General features: G+C 34.4%; 2 protein-coding genes across 4 annotated transcripts in view; both read right to left on the bottom strand.

Moving 5' to 3' along the window:
* The window catches only part of dpysl4 (dihydropyrimidinase like 4), a 15,899-nt gene extending 9,398 nt beyond the window's left edge, over positions 1 to 6,501 (bottom strand). Inside the window, exons 1-3 of one of the 2 annotated variants that reach the window (XM_016267934.1) lie at positions 5,995 to 6,501; positions 2,023 to 2,111; positions 1,122 to 1,306 (exon numbers count right to left, since the gene is read on the bottom strand). In XM_016267934.1, the coding sequence (XP_016123420.1) occupies positions 1,122 to 1,306; positions 2,023 to 2,111; positions 5,995 to 6,339 (619 nt within the window). In that variant the 5' untranslated portion in view covers positions 6,340 to 6,501. Of the gene's footprint in view, positions 1 to 1,121; positions 1,307 to 2,022; positions 2,112 to 4,828; positions 5,056 to 5,994 lie in introns of those variants that run through there. The other variant, XM_016267935.1, reaches the window with a different exon arrangement.
* A 3,564-nt stretch (positions 6,502 to 10,065) lies between these two features.
* LOC107582185 (janus kinase and microtubule-interacting protein 3) overlaps positions 10,066 to 16,478 on the bottom strand; it is a 24,340-nt gene continuing 17,927 nt past the window's right edge. For both annotated transcript variants that reach the window (XM_016267932.1, XM_016267931.1), the window contains 8 exons: positions 15,440 to 15,499; positions 15,257 to 15,322; positions 15,087 to 15,155; positions 12,399 to 12,476; positions 12,041 to 12,247; positions 11,182 to 11,247; positions 10,919 to 10,985; positions 10,066 to 10,139 (listed from right to left, as the gene is read on the bottom strand). In XM_016267932.1, the coding sequence (XP_016123418.1) occupies positions 10,099 to 10,139; positions 10,919 to 10,985; positions 11,182 to 11,247; positions 12,041 to 12,247; positions 12,399 to 12,476; positions 15,087 to 15,155; positions 15,257 to 15,322; positions 15,440 to 15,499 (654 nt within the window). In that variant the 3' untranslated portion in view covers positions 10,066 to 10,098. The remainder of the gene's footprint in view (positions 10,140 to 10,918; positions 10,986 to 11,181; positions 11,248 to 12,040; positions 12,248 to 12,398; positions 12,477 to 15,086; positions 15,156 to 15,256; positions 15,323 to 15,439; positions 15,500 to 16,478) is intronic.

The raw sequence follows: 16,478 nt of genomic DNA, 5'->3' as shown, positions 1-16,478 counted from the left end.
GATTTCTTGATTCAACAGGTCTGGCAGTAATCAGGCCTGGGTGTGGCTAGTGAAATTTAACTCAGCTTTCTAAAATAATGTGGTTAATTGCAGTTCTTTCATGATTTAACAGGAGGGGGCAATTAATTTTTCACGTAGGGCCATGTAGGTTTGGACGGCTTTTTTCCCTTAATAAATGAAATCATAATTTAAAAACTGCATTTTGTATTTACTTGCAATATCTTTGTGTAATATTTAAATTTGTTTGATGATCTGAAACATTAAAGTGTGACAAACATGCAAAAAAAATAAGAAATCAGGAAGGGGGCCAACACTTTTTCACACCACTGTATATTAAAGTATTATGTTTAATAACTTGTTTCTCTTCCCACCCCTATCCGGAATGCTGAATCCCTGACAATTTTCAAGCGACAGCTGAAAACTCATCTCTTTCCAAGCTACTTGACTTCATCATCATAGAATTAAAAAAAAAAAATTTTTATCTCTTTATTTATTCCTTCTCTTTCTAGCTTGTACTTATTTGAACAATGTCTAGAAACTTGATATTTCAAGCACTTCCTGTATCTGTTTGCCTCTTTAAGAAGAATCGCTTGATGTATCCCCAAATTGTAAGTCGCTTTGGATAAAAGCGTCTGCAAAATGACTAAATGTAAAATGTAATGTAAATGTTTCTTGAACTGTTGCATAAAAGCAATATCACATAAAAAAATCTTGAGGAGGAAAATGTTTAGTGTTCATTTGTTAACTACCCAAACACAGATTGTTTAAAACTTCTCCATAAAGTCACGATTTGGTTTGTGTTTCACTATTACTTGAATGATGCATTTAAACCCAATGATTTCTGTGTCCTAAATGACTCCAGTACAGCAGCTTATCTGAGGAAAGTTGAGCAGAGGAGAAGAGAACAGACAGTGACAGCGCTGTGACCCCAATTCAAGTGATTTTATGAGACCCGACAAGCTCTTATTCCCTAATACTGCACAACACACACACACTTTTTAGCAGAGACCCTCCTCTCTGCCCCACTAGATTTCCATTCTGAGTTTAATGATCTGATAACTACTGTAAGCCTTCTACTCTCTTCTCCTCTGTCCTTGTAAGGTGCTGATGTAATGACGTACTGATCATGGTGGTTCCTCCCGCTAGAGCAGCTCTGGTGCCATGATAGAAGTCGTCTGCCGGGGTCATGCCCAGGTGAGGGGCCTGTAGACAGGTGTTCACATCGATGCCTCCCGGGATCACAATGTGCCCGTAGGCATCCACTGTCTTCACACCAGTTGGTACGATGAGGTTCTCACCAATCTGCCTGCATGCCAGAATAATAAATCAATACAAACTGCTTGGGATGTCCCTCATCAAATCGCCTTGGACAAAATAATCTGCTAAATTAAAGGTAAAATATATATTATATAATCACGGCTGCCAAATTCAGGGCTACGTTTAAACTGATGATGTGGGTTGATTATTTCCCCCTCGTGGGTTAATGGTTCGACATATTGCATAAATTATATTTAACTGAAAAGCATGTATTGAAATATTTTATATTCTACCAATGATAAAACTGAGGGGAGTTTTAATGAAAACAGATGTTGATGATTTTCAGTGACTGCAAAATATGTATTTTAAGCATGTAATGTGGCATGTTTTGAGTATTGATATTTAGGATAGGCAAGTATAACTTATATATAAACTAGTTTTAATATAAAGTTAAGAATGTTTTTGATTTTTCGTTTGGGTTATTTTTTTGTAGACCTGGCAACCCTCGATATAACAAACGCAATAAAAATAAATAAGCTACATTTTAATGTAAAGTATAGAATGTTTTTAATAGTTAATATGTAGATTTTTTAAATAATGAAATCTTAACATTAAGGCAAGGGTCATTTGGCTATTTTTGGGCCAGTTTTGTTATACAGACCTGGCAACCCTGAATTTAATTGCAATTAAAAACTCATTTTTAATGTAAAGTTTAGAATGTTTTGTGGCTATAAAGTGTAGATTTTAGAAATAACTAAATCTTACTTAATGGTTCCATCTTCAATGTAAATGTCGGCATAAAATGACTGGTCATCATTTACGATTTTCCCACCTTTAATAATGAGTTTATCACTCTGTGGAGAAAAAAGAAGACATAAAAAATGACTTTAGTGCATCGTGTTATTTCAAAAGTTGAAAGTGATTTAACTTCAAAGTGATTATTCATTGCAAATGAATATGCTGTTATCATCTGCTCACCCATCCATGGAAACATAAAAATTAGAAAATAAAAAAAGTTATATCTTTAACACAGGTTTGTCATCACTGCCATCAGGGATTTGAGATATTCAGCATCAAGATACCCAAAAAAGATCATTACATTTAACTCAAATGCTTTGAATCTTACTGAAACCATGCTGACCCAGTTCCAGAGATCTTTGGATGTAGATATAGAGTAATTTCAAACCACAAAGAGCTGTATAATGCATGCAAATCCTCCAATGCAATATGCAGCGTTCTTTAAGGAGCTAATCAGAGAGATTATATCATTCAAAAACCAGACATTTAAGAACCCAGACAGAGAATACAAAAGAAAGATAACAGGCAACTCCATTCATCTGTAACAACACTTTTCTATTTACTTTATTATTCATGCATGACTGCTGCTGGTTTGCATGAATTCATAGCGACTGATACTTTTCACTGTCCTTTTTTTGCACCATTTCTGATAATCCCAGTTACAGGAGACCAATGCCTGTTCACTCACCCCTGGCATGGATCTATGCCAGGCAACTGGGCTTGTTAGGTCACCCAGGCATGAAACATCATTCACGGAACTGTTAGACATTGGCAACCTCAACTCACAGCACAAAACCTAACTCTCACAAAGTCTAAACAGACATGGCTAAATAAAGAAAGAAATAAAATAAACTTTTTTTTTAGAATTCTGCTCAAGGGTATTTCACCACATTCACTGTGCAACCCACAGAGCTTCACTTTAATGCAATGTGACACTTCCACGGGCGGCCCATCATTGGCACAGCCAAAATCCCTGCCGAGCATTTCCGAAGTTTAGTTGGGGAAAGGGTTAAAACAACATTAAAATACAGTCTATTTCTTGAAGATATAATTATTTTTTGCCCCCAAGGCCCCCATAAGGATATTTTCCAGGGCCCCCACATGAGACCTTTGACCTCAGAAAAAAAGTGATTCAAAACAGCTTGTGCCATTGTAGTAAATTCATAGCAAACATATGAGAGTGGAGTAACATATCTAAAACATATCTTATTTACAGAGACCCAACAATTCCGACCATGAGCAAGCATTTCGTATTAAAATGTTTTTTGACCCGGAACTACATTTGACCAGAGCACGTAGCCAAATCCACTGGAAGGCAAGCCTGCAACCTTTAGCCAAAAAAGCATAAACAGCTAACTTTAACTCTGCGGCTTTGGTGGTAGGCAAGGAAGGAGATCAGAAGCCATTGTATGATTAAGTCATTACACTTTTGTCCATCTTTGAAACGCCTCTCGGGCATGCAAGTTCAGCACCTATCTCTTTGAATGGGGAAACATCAAATTCTCTAAAACTGTCTGCCAAGTTTACGATTAAATTTCATATTTGAAATCACGAATGACAATCACTATCCAGGGCATAGCCCACAGAGATTAGGACACTTTTTTTTAAAGTGAGAAGTATAATTAATTTAAATTTGCACTTACAAATTGCATAAATAATATTATGAGAATATTTTTTAATATAAAATTTAGAACATGTAAATATGACTGATACTTTTAAAAAGGAGACCAAAATTACCAGTACAGAAAAAACAACATATTAATGTTTATTTTTTAATTCTAATTAAAAATATAATACAAATAAACATATATAATTATCCCCATTGAACTGTCAAAAAAATCCATATAAAATGAAATATTCAATATTATTCCAAAATCAGTACTTTAAATGCAAGACTGAATGGTTAAAAAAACTGCAGTAACAGTGTTAATAGGGTTAATATTTTAAAAAGTGTAGTAAAACCACCTTGTAATTCATGGGGAAAGGGAATTTCCAACACATTTGTTTAACTTTATTTTTGCCCTCAGTATTATACTTGAACTGCCTTGTGTTACATTTACTGTATGGTGCTTTGTGCTTGTGTGTGTAATGTGCTCTGTCTTCTTTAATTACTGACCACAGCTGCTGGAGAGGCCAATTTACTGGCCTTTCACTGTACCATTATTAGCTTATTTTACATCAACAAACATATTCTTATATCTCAAATGAGTTAGTAGCTACATTGGCATACAATGATATATAGTCTGTGAAATAGACCTTTACATTAATCAAAGTCCCATCCCGTTTGCCAGGGGCCAGGGCTCATGGGCAGGGCCCCCAGACACACGTCTAGGCCGGAGAAAAGGTTTCAACGCTCGCGACGTAAACGTAAAACGGCGTAAACGGTGCAGCGACGCTATTACTGAACGCATAAGCCAAAATTCGTATTTTATATTCATGAAGACGTCAGACCGACCGGAACCGAAATGAGCCGACATGAATGAATAAAAGCCACAATGCACACGAGAAACCGGGAATAAGCCACCGGCTCCGCCGCCATGGCAGATTAAACACTTTAACACTGAAGCAGCGTTTTCATCTACATTTGTCACATCGTCGCATGCATTAGTGCAGCTCTTAAATGTTCACCGGCTTTCTCAGCAGTGTTTGGAGGACAGCGGAGGCTCACCCTTGACTGCACAATAAAACCATCCTCCTCAACATCACGGGCTCCGTTACTGCAGCCAGCAAACACTCGCCGGTGCCTCGGGTTTAAATCGCTAACATTTCTTACCGTCACGCGAGGGTTGTTCTTCTTGCCTTGGAAAGACATGGCACCGGTCTGGGAGCAGCTCTTGATTTTCGAGAACGGGAGCCGGGATGATGATGATGATGATGATGATGATGATCGGATCTGCGCTCACGTCAGAATAAGGGCGCAGCGACCGGGCGCGTGGACGGGTGTCGCGATTCGGGGTGTAATTTAGTTTGAGATTTCCGGGGTTCAATAGTCCCTGTAAACAAAAGCCCCCCAGAGCCCCCCCCCCCCCACCCTCTGTCTGTGTCTGCTCACCATCTGCTGCTTTAGTATTCACACCCCATCCTGACCCAGCGCGAGGCGGAACCTACAGAGCAGCCTTCCTTTTCTTAAAAAATAAAATAAAAAAGATTTTGTGCTTCCACAAATGAACTACTTTAATAACTAGTAAGTTAAGAAAGTATGTGTTTTATTCTTTGGAGAATCCCGTTATAATAAATAAATAAGATTTAAAACTGTATATTTTATATAATAGTCTATATTAAATTATTGTATTCTTGGTCACAAGTGGGAGAAAGTCAAAAATCGTTCACTTTACAATAAAGTAGCATAACTCTGATTATGATTCTGGGGGTCGGGGTTGTGAAATGTACTAGACATTTCTGAGTGTTTCACTAGATTTTCCCCCAGTGATAAATGTATCTGATGCGCGATTTTTTTTATTGAACTATTTAAGTGCTACAAACAAAATGGCATCAAGATACACGATTATGTCACAAAGAATGTCCACTACGTTAGAGACTAATATTCAAATAAAATGTAAAATAAAATAAATCTAAATATAGCCAAACAGCTATTTTGAATTTTTTAAAATCATAATTAAACATTTCATTTTGACTGCAATCAGGAAAGGTTAAAAAATGCATGTGGTAGACACCATCGCAGTATTAGTCAGTTTTTTTAAAAGTCCATATATATATATATATCCAAAATCCATATACTGTTTTTCCACACTAATCACAACTAACGTGTCTGAGCCTCCTGTGATCTTTTTATGACAAGTTTGCTTTTTTATAAAGCTTTGACACAAACATGTAAACCGGAATTAAACAGCTACCAACTTAGCATACTTTAAACTGTAATGAGAGTTGTATGATCTATAGACTTTAGCACACAAGAATAGTTGCAACTGGAGTGATTACCTCTCGTCGCCCGTTCTGCACGCGACTGGGTCCGGTGGGGTAAACGAGGGTCTGACCCTGTGAGCTGCAGGACGGGGTGGTCTGCGTTTGACTCACGCTGCTGAAGTCACTCATGCTCGACGTGTCGCTGAAATTGTCCCTCTGATCGTCCACTCGTCCCCGAGGGTTTCTCCTGGCAGAGCTGGGGCTGTACGACTCAAAATTCAAGGTCTTGTTCTCGAAAGCTCCTTCGATGTTGCAGAACATCCCTCCGAACTTCACCCGGGGTTTAGGACTGTCGGTGCCCAGTCTGGACAGCAGGGAACCCTGGTCATCCTCCTGGGGAAGGAGTCTTCTCTCAGCCATGGCTCACAGGTGAAATGGGAAGCCTGTTTGAGGAATCTTTGAGCTGGTATTCCAGAGACACACTTCCACTGAGAGAGAGAGACAGGTGCTGTTATAGGAGCTGTCCAGAGAGGCGTGGTGCTGAAATCCTCCACTCACTGGATTAGCAAAGACACGAGCTCCCTCGAGATTAAGGTAAATCGATTGTTTTACAAACAGTCCGATCAGAGAGAATCAATACTAAGTCCTGTTTCTGAATCTGACTCTTTAGATAATCCAATTCACAAAAGAGAAAGCATGAGAGGAGCAGAACAGACAAGTTTCCTCTACTTTTAATGGGGGGTTGGCTTGAAAATCAAGAGTCAACAAGTCTCAAGGAAGCAATTCATATGAATAAGGGAAATCTATCTATCTATCTTAGACTTTTGTAACACAAATATTTAAATATTTTGATTATTTTAGCATTTGTACAAATATAAATTAATATGAGGTCATGAAAACTGCATGTACTGTGATATAAAAGTATAAGTGATAGAAAAATGTCTTGCCATAAATTGTGACATTATCTTGACATACTGACTATGCATTTAAAATAATACTAATAAATTGTTATATAGGTTACAGAGCAGTCTTTATTTATTAGTGCTGCATGAAAATCATATTCACAATTTCAGCACCTTATATTTTAGGAAACCATATTGCATGCATGATTTTCAAACAGCATTAATACTAATACTACTACTACTAATAATAATTATAATAATAAAAGGAAACTGCTCTAAAACCTATATAAAATGTATATTAAATGTAAACATATGTTATTTTAAATGCAAGGTCAGTAAATCAAGATAATGACAATTTATGAAATCACAAGGTTGGTTCACGTTTACATTAATTCAACATCAAAACATTTGTTGAAAATGGTTTAAAAGTTGGTCAAAAACATGCAGTGTCATTCACACAAACACTAAACCCCATCATGATGACACACGACACTGAAATAATGCAATAAACATTAATTTAACAACATTAGATATAAGATTAAACCCTAATGTACACAACTGATAAGAAAAAACTAAGAAGAAACAGTTATTTCAAAGAAAAAAACAAAATATGATGTGTCATACAAGGAATTCTGGGAACATCAATTTACGTTTTTTCACTAAATTATATAATGACTTTTTCTTTTTCACTTCCAAAGACCTGTAATTTTAACAGTATTTTACTGTAAAATTACATTAAATGTAATTACAGTTATTCACCGTATATAGTATGGAAACTTACTGATAACCAATTAACAGGTTTTTACTGTAGCATTTTCACAGTCTTTTACTGTTAAAATCACAATCATTTTTTTACAGTGCATAAGTTCCCCTCAAATATCATTGATCACTGCTTGTCTACTGTTTATAGCATAATGCAGATAGAGGGTATAATGCAAAACTATTGTTATGATAAGCAATGCCTTAAATATATATATATTAATCTAATCCATCAGTGATTATAGGTTGTACTAGGAAAAAGTATTGCAATTTCATGCTAAACAGACAGATGCTAAATAGACCAAGTGCTTGCAGATGTCGTTTACAGTGTGTCTGGTCTCATCTGTGCATGTGGAGATCTGGGAAAGTCCATCTGGAGGCTTGAAGATGTGCCCAACGGACAGGACTCCTGCCCCATATGCTGAATGCCTCTGGGAGTGAATGCGTTAAAACACTTTACAGCCGGAATGGATCATATAAAAGCACAATAGCTGCAGTCTAACAATAGCCTGAAGAAAGAGGGCTTGCATTTCATCTAATATAACAGATACATGATTCATTTCCATTCATACCTGACCAGAGAGACGATCTCACCACTTCTTACACGCATGGTATCTAAATCGATATATAAAATATCGTCAACTACTGTGCAATGAAACTGTGAAAACAGACACAATCAATCATACATTCATAACCAGTTTTAGTAGGAGAGTGCGTGTGAATAAACTAAACATGCAGTTTATTTCCATATCAAATGCTCTTTTTAAATTCACATCATGTAGCAAAAATGGGTTTTCCTGCATGTTTTAAAGTTAAGCAGAACATTCAAAGGCAGTGATCGTAAAATACATCTATTTTCATTTCCTTATTTCTGAAAACACAAAGGACTCCTGGATATCTGTGAGCTGCAGCCCATATTCCGGAGCCTTCTGCTTCCTGGGTTTCTCTTTGATTGTAAGGCTGTGGCATTTCTTAGTTGCAAGATGTAACAGAGTGAGATGGAAGAAGCAGCCGGAGGCGGAAAACCTAGATTTTACCACTGTCTCCTCTCCTCTTTTACTCTCTCTCTCGTCCATGCCAGAGCTGAATTTCACCAGACAGGAAAGTATATGAGCTCAGCAACATGGCAGGTTCATAACATGATGAATTTCTATTAGTTTAGCCTCTTAAAAAACACTCAGCTCACTATTGCTTTAAAACTTCTTTAGTAACCTCTTAATATGTACTGCTAGACGCTAAAATATTTCTCTAGAAATTCTGACAACTCGGACTTTACAAAATAGTGTTGCAAATTTGTCAAAAACCCTTATAATTGTACATAAACTGCTCTGTAGCGCCCTCTACTGACAGAACTATTGCTGACATTAAAGACCATCTGAGTCCTTTTAAAATAAAACCTCTTGCACAAACAGATAAACTAAATTTACATTCAACAAATAAAAATAATGATGATGATGATGATAATAATAATAATAATATACACACATATTTATAAGATCTACATATGTATAGTATATATAAATTATTTAAATATATAACATAAATATTATATATTATTATGATAAACAATATTAAAACATTAATATATGTATATGTATATATATATATATATATATATACACACACAGTATATGTATTATTATTAATATATTAAACAAAGGTACTATATATAAAAAGTACTATATACCATATATAGTATTACTATTTAAAAATTTGTATTATTACTATTCATTATTTTAGAGTATTACTATATACAGCCTATGTATTTCTATTTACCCGACCCTTAGTCTTGAAAGAAATCTAGAAAAATAACTTTTAATTACTGTCTTTACTGTAATGACAGAAGTACTAATATATAATAAATATGTAAATGTTTAATTGCTTTACGCACACAACAAAAAACGTATTCAAAGCATGTACAAATCAAGCTTACCTTACCTTGAGTTTCTGTTCAGAGGCACGTATGCCCCCCAGAATCCTCTGTGTGGCTTTATTTTCAGTGAACAGAAAAAGAGCAGAAACATCCTCTTAGTTTTCCAGTCTTCCTCTGAGAAATTTATTTGAAACACTGCTCCTGTACATTAGAAAACCAGACATCATTTTAATTCCAGGATTAAACTTTCAGTTCCCCTTCTCTCAATGCACAGGAGCAGGCGAGCGCCACCACGCAAACACCAGACGCACTGTACCACCAGAACCGAAGCAGAGTGAGTGTAAACAGTGGGAGGAAGGATTTGAACGTAACACCTCTCATTCCATCAGGCTTCCAAAGGGAAGCAGCCTCCAGCACCACCTGCTCAGCAGGGAAAGGAGAGAGCGTTTCAATTTAAGAGTCCTTAAATTCCACACGCACAGAGGTCACACAAAGCAAAGTTCAAAAGGTCAGGAGGATAAAAACAGGTTTAGTTCACAAGATAGAGAGCACCGTATTCCATGTCCATGTTCCAGAGTTGATGTGAACAGAGTTGAAGTCTCGTATCAGCGCAGAAGAGATGGCTGGGACCCCTGATGACGTGTGTCACCCTCCTCTGGTACAGAAGGACACTTGAGGCCTGTGAGCTAAACAAAAACAACATCTACACTTAGAACCTGGTGACATCTGAAGGCTCACCAAGGCTGCATTTATTTGATCAAAAATACAGTAAAAATAGTAATATTGTGAAATATTATTACAGTTTTAAATAACTGTTTTCTATTTTTATATATTTTAAAATGACATTTATTCCTGTGATGCAAAGCTGAATTTTCAGCATCATTAGTCCAGTCTTCAGTGTCACATGATCCTTCAGAAATTGTTCTTTACATTTTTTCTTTTCTTTTTTTCCCCCCAGGATTATTTTTGTGTGTATATATATATATATATATATACACACTTATACATATGATTTTTAAAGAATAGAAAGTTCAAAAGAACAGCATTTGTTTTAAATAGAAATCTTTTGTAACTTTGTAAATGTTTTTAAAAGCACTTTTGATAATTGTATGCATCCTTCCTGAATAAATGCATTCATTTCTTTAAAATTGTTCAATCTTGCTGACCGAAAAACCTTTGAACGGTAGTGTATATTCAGTCTTTAAATCTTTTTATACTGTCCTCAAACTATATAACCACTAAAAGTAATAACACTCAAAGTCTGTCTTCACAAACTTTCTTTTTCTAGTTTATGATTTCACTGTAACAATAGCTGTTGTAACTATAGTATTTTGGTGCAGTTTTGTAATTTTGTTATATTTACAATTTCAGCCACAATGTTATTTTAAGTGGAAGAAGAGTGATACAGAGCGATATAGAATATAATTTCTATGAATCTAGAATGTATGCAGTTGTCATGTACTACCGGAGTCCACTGAGCTGCATGGCACCGTTTCCTGCTTTCTGGAAGAGCTACGACCAAAGAATGAAGGCTAAAGAAAAAAATAAAAATAAAAATAAAAACTGAACATGGGAACAAAAACAAAAGACAAAAAAAAAAAACACAACGGAACAAAGAGGAGAGAATCAAATAAACATCACATTTAGACTTGAGATAAAGACATTATTGGAGAAGATGATTGTGCTGACCTTGACATAAAATGATAGATGAGTGCTCTATATGATTACCTTTTCTTCTAGTTCCTTTATCTGTCGCTTCTGAGCCTCTATCCATTCTTCCAGCTCTTTTATCCTCTGTTGAGACAGGAAAAAAAGATCAATCATTAGCTACAGTAACAAATGGCCAAAATGAAATACTGATACCTTATAGTCAACTGCAGAAAATGAGGTGTTTGTCTGTGTAAATGATCATGCCATGATGCTCAGAAGATCAGTCATACATCATAATAAATACTCACTAAATAAGCTGAATAAATAAGCTTTCCATTGATGTATGGTCTGTTAGGATAGGATAATATTTGGCCGAGAAACAACTATTTGAAAATCTGGAATCTGAGAAAATCACATTTAAAGATGTCCAAATTAAGTTCTTAGCAATGCATATTATCAATCAAAAATTAAGTTTTGATATATTTACGGTAGGAAATTTACAAAATATCTTCTTGGAACATGATCTTTATTTAATATCCTAATGATTTTTGACAAAAAAGAAAAATCGATTATTTTGACCCATACAATGTTTTTGGCTAATGCTACAAATATACCCCAGCGACTTAACACTGCTTTTGTGGTCAAGGGTCACATATGTGATTACGGTAAATGACCAGAATAAATACATGCAAATATACACATTACAATATCATAAACTAATTTCCTTTCACACACACAGACACATAATTAATTAAACAGCTTTACTGTTCTGTATATATATACTGTATATATATATATATATATATTTTTTTTTTTTTTTTAAATGTGTATATTTTGTGTATCTCTCTCTCTCTATATATATATATATACATATATCAGTACATGTCTATGGAAATAAGCATGATCTCTTTCACTTATATTTTCTAGAAGTACATACCGCTTGAGCATGTTGTAGCAGTTCCATCCTCTCTCTGAGTATCTGTGCATCTCTCTCTCGTAATTCACTCAAGACCTGCCTCTTCCACTGATCCACAGCCTCTCTCAGCGAATCACGGTCCTGCTCGCTCAGCAGCTCGGACAGCTTCCCACCCGTCTCCTCCTGCTGCAAAGCGTCAAACAGCATCGCCTCCAACTCAAGGATGCGCTGAGAGAAACACAGAGGGGAGTGGGCCAGAGATCACATGCATTCACCAGCAGGGGGAACAGGAGGACAGAACTGCATCAGAATAGAGTAAAACTCCTCCGCAGTGCTTGAGAATAAAGCATATGGATTATTGGCCATGTACAGTCCTTACCTTATGTGCATGGTCCAAAGACTGCTTTCTGTAGTCTAATTCCTCGTCTAAATAGCCTTTTTGTTTGCTAAAGAGCTCCTTCAGAGGAAAATGACAAGAGGAAATAATCGTTTTGATGTAAAAACACCACATTAACAAAAGTTATTCTGAATAGATTAGTGAGTGAGATTATTATTATTATTTAAATTCTATAACAAATGTAAGCCTGTTGTTAGAACCATTACTATTTATTCAAAAAGAGGATATATATATATATACAGTGGGTACGGAAAGTATTCAGACCCCCTTAAATTTTTCACTAAATTTTTTTTGTTATATTGCAGCCATTTGCTAAAATCATTTAAGTTAATTTTTTTCCTCATTTTCCGTACCCACTGTATATATATATATATATATATATATATATATATATATATATAGTTAGTCATGATATTAATTATATACCAAACTGTCCAAATTACCATTACCTTATTGTAAGAAATAAAATAAAATAAAAATTGTAAAGTATTTATATATGTAATGAGAATCTAATAAGAATCATGAAAAAATCAACAGTAAAATGTTAGAAATTTTATAAACATTACACATAATATGCTTAATTTTCTTACTTATAAAATTATAATTTATTTCTAAATTATTTCTAAATTTTGGGGTAAAATAAGTAAGAACAACTTATGGAAATTAAAGTGTGTAATGCATTTAAATACATTTACCTTTTCACTTTCGATGTCCAGCATTTTCTGCTGTAACGCTGATTTGGTGACTTCGATTTGCTCTAACCACTGGACACAACAGAGACGTCAAAAGACACATAAAACCATCATTAAAACAGCATGAAATTAACATGAAATAACAGTAATTTTAAAAAGATGTATGGATCATACCTTCTCTGCTAACGTTAATACTGTTCTTGCATGAATAACCACCACTTGCTCCTCATTGGTCAGATTCTGTGCGTGTCATCCAATGAAAAGAGAGACATCAATGACAGAGATATGCATGTACCAAACACACCCAGGCATGTGTAAACACACACATTTACATATGAAATCAACATACACTTACGGCGTTATCCCCCAGAATATCGAGTTTCTTCATCAGCTCTGTGATCACAATGTCCTGTGGTGTGAGAAAGACTTTAATTGAGATATTAAACCACGAATCCTCCTCCAGACATCAGCAGATTAGATCTGTGCTGGATCACTGACAGTCTGTTAAGTGTTTGGTCTGATATCAGTTCCATCTGAAAAACTAAACTGAAAAAACTAAATTGAAAAAATGATTTCTCAGCTGATCTGTGCGATAAAATTCAACAATAACGTTAAAAGAATGAAAATCTAGTCAAATACCTACAGTAGGTGTTGTTTTCTGTGCCACTGCTTTTCATCAAAGTCTGGATTTTTAGATAATCGTTAACTTAAATATCATAATAGCGTTGTCAAGCTATGTGGGGTAAGTTGTCACAAAAGGAACCAGCTGTTAATTTGTAAGATATATACAACATATCTGTATTTAAAATGCGTTATAATGTATAATGCAATATTATATCAAAATTTTTCTTTTAGATTTAATCAGTAAAACAATTATTAAAAGATAAGGTAACAATAGCAAATACATTTTAATAAAATATAAAATACTATATAAAGTAAAACAAATATCTGTATTTAATGGAGTTATCTGTAAGATACTATAAAACGATTTCTTTTAAAATATTCAATAAGTAAAACAATTATGAAAACATAAAAAGGTAACAACATTAAATCATTATTTAATAAAATACTACGCAAAGTAAAACGGTAAAACATCTGTATTTAAAATGTGTTATATGTAGGATAATATAAAAACATTTATTTTAAAAGATAAAACAATTGTGAAAACACAATAAGTTAGCGTAATATCAAATCCTTAATAAAATATAAAATAAAAATAACAAAACAGCTGTTATAACAGCTGTATAGCAATAAAAACAGCAAAAAAAACATCTGTATTTGAAATCTGTTATATATGAAAACATAAGGTAAGATATTAAAACATTATTTTTGCTAGCAAAACTTTAAATGAATGAATGTATAAAAATACTTTTGTTATTGTACTTGCCCCAACTTGATCATTCATTATTAAAACCTTATAGTTACTTCCCCTGCGTGACAACTAGCCCCGGTCTCTCTATAGAGCAAACTGGGTCCTGGAGGGCCGGTGTCCTGCAGAGTTTAGCTCCAACCCCAATTAAACACCCTGAACCACACCTAATCAAGCTCTTACTAGGCATACTAGAAACTTGAAGGCAGGTGTGTTGAGGCAAGTTGGAGCTAAACTCTGCAGGACACCGGCCCTCCAGGACCGAGTTTGGACACCACCCCTGCTATAGAGACATGAGGCATATGGTTCAGGGTAACTCACAGTAACACCCTCTGCCTCACAGTACATCTGTAGGGGACTCATGCCCTCAGCAAAATGGATGTACTGGAAGTTTATGGCTGGAGATCTTCTCTCTCTTTCCTGAAGAAACAAAAGAGCATCATTATTATTCTCACTGACCAATTCCTCTGCTCCAGAAGTTTAAATCCGTGTCTGAAACGGTTGCAAACACATGACAGATTTTGGAGTTCATTTTTTTTTGGGATAAAATACAGTAAGTAAGAGGAACTTATGGAAATGAACGTGTGTAATGCATTTAAATACATTTACCTTTTCACTTTCGATGTCCAACATTTTCTGCTGTAATGCTGATTTGGTGACTTCAATTTGCTCTAACCACTGGACACAAGAGACGTCAAAATACAGAAACATGTCATTAAAACAGCATGAAATAATAATATATATATATATATATATATATATATTTTTTAAAGACATACCTTCTCAGCTAATGTTAATACTGTTCTGGCATGAATAACCACAACTTGCTCCTCGTTGGTCAGATTCTGTTTGTGTCATCCAATGAAAAGATGAGACATCAGTGACAGAGATATAGCAAGCATGTGTACCAAACACACCCAGGCATGTGTAAACACACACATTTACATATGAAATCAACATACACTTACGGCGTTATCCCCCAGAATATCCAGTTTCTTCATCAGCTCTGTGATCACAATGTCCTGTGGTGTGAGAAAGGCTTTAATTGAGAGATATTAAACCACAAATTCTCCTTCAGACATCAGAATCAGAATGAGTTTTTTTTTTTTTTTTTTAAAAAGCAGCAGATTAGATCTGTGCTGGATCACTGACAGTCTGGTACGTGTTTGGACTGATATCAGTTCCATCTGAAAAACTACATTGAAAACTGCTGAAAAAAAATAAATTCTCAGCTGATATGTGCAATAAAAATCAACAAGAACCTTAAACCTAGTCAAATATCTACAGTAAGAGTTGTTTTCTGTGGCACTGTTTTTTTTTTAGATAATTATTAACTTAAAATATATTATAATATCTTTAAATATCATAATAGCGTTATCATCACGCTATGTGGGGTAAGTTGTCACTATAATAATCTGCTGTTTATTTGAAAAGGCACACCATATCTGTATTTAAATAATGTAATTTAAGTAATGTGCTACAATGTATAATGCACTATAATATAAAAAGATTTATTTTAAAAGATTTAATAAGTAATACAATTCTGAAAACATAATAAATTAGTATAATATTAAATCATTATTTAATGAAATATAAAATAATATATCAATTAAAAAGGAAAAAAACATCTGTATTTCATTGTTATATGTAAGATAATATAAAAAGCTTTCTTTTAAAATATTCAATAAGTAGAACAATTATAAAAACATAAGGTAACAATATTAAATCATTATTTAATAAAACATAAAATACTATGTAAAGCAAAACATGTCTGTATTTAAAATGAGTTATATGGAGCATAATATAATACAATTTCTTTTGAAAGATTTAATAGGTAAAACAATTATGAAAACAATAAGGTAATGAAATATTAAATAATTATTTAATAAACAAAATACTATATATAATAAAAAGGCACAACATATATATATTTAAAATGTGTTGTATGTACAGTAGTATGATATAGGGAAATAATTATAAAAACAACAATGCAACATTAAT

The sequence above is a fragment of the Sinocyclocheilus grahami genome, unplaced genomic scaffold (assembly GCF_001515645.1).
Source record: "Sinocyclocheilus grahami isolate Dianchi unplaced genomic scaffold, SAMN03320097.WGS_v1.1 scaffold41.1, whole genome shotgun sequence".
NCBI lineage: Eukaryota > Metazoa > Chordata > Actinopteri > Cypriniformes > Cyprinidae > Sinocyclocheilus > Sinocyclocheilus grahami.
The sequence above is the reverse complement of the archived record's forward strand: the minus strand, read 5'-3'. Positions and strand labels throughout refer to the sequence as shown.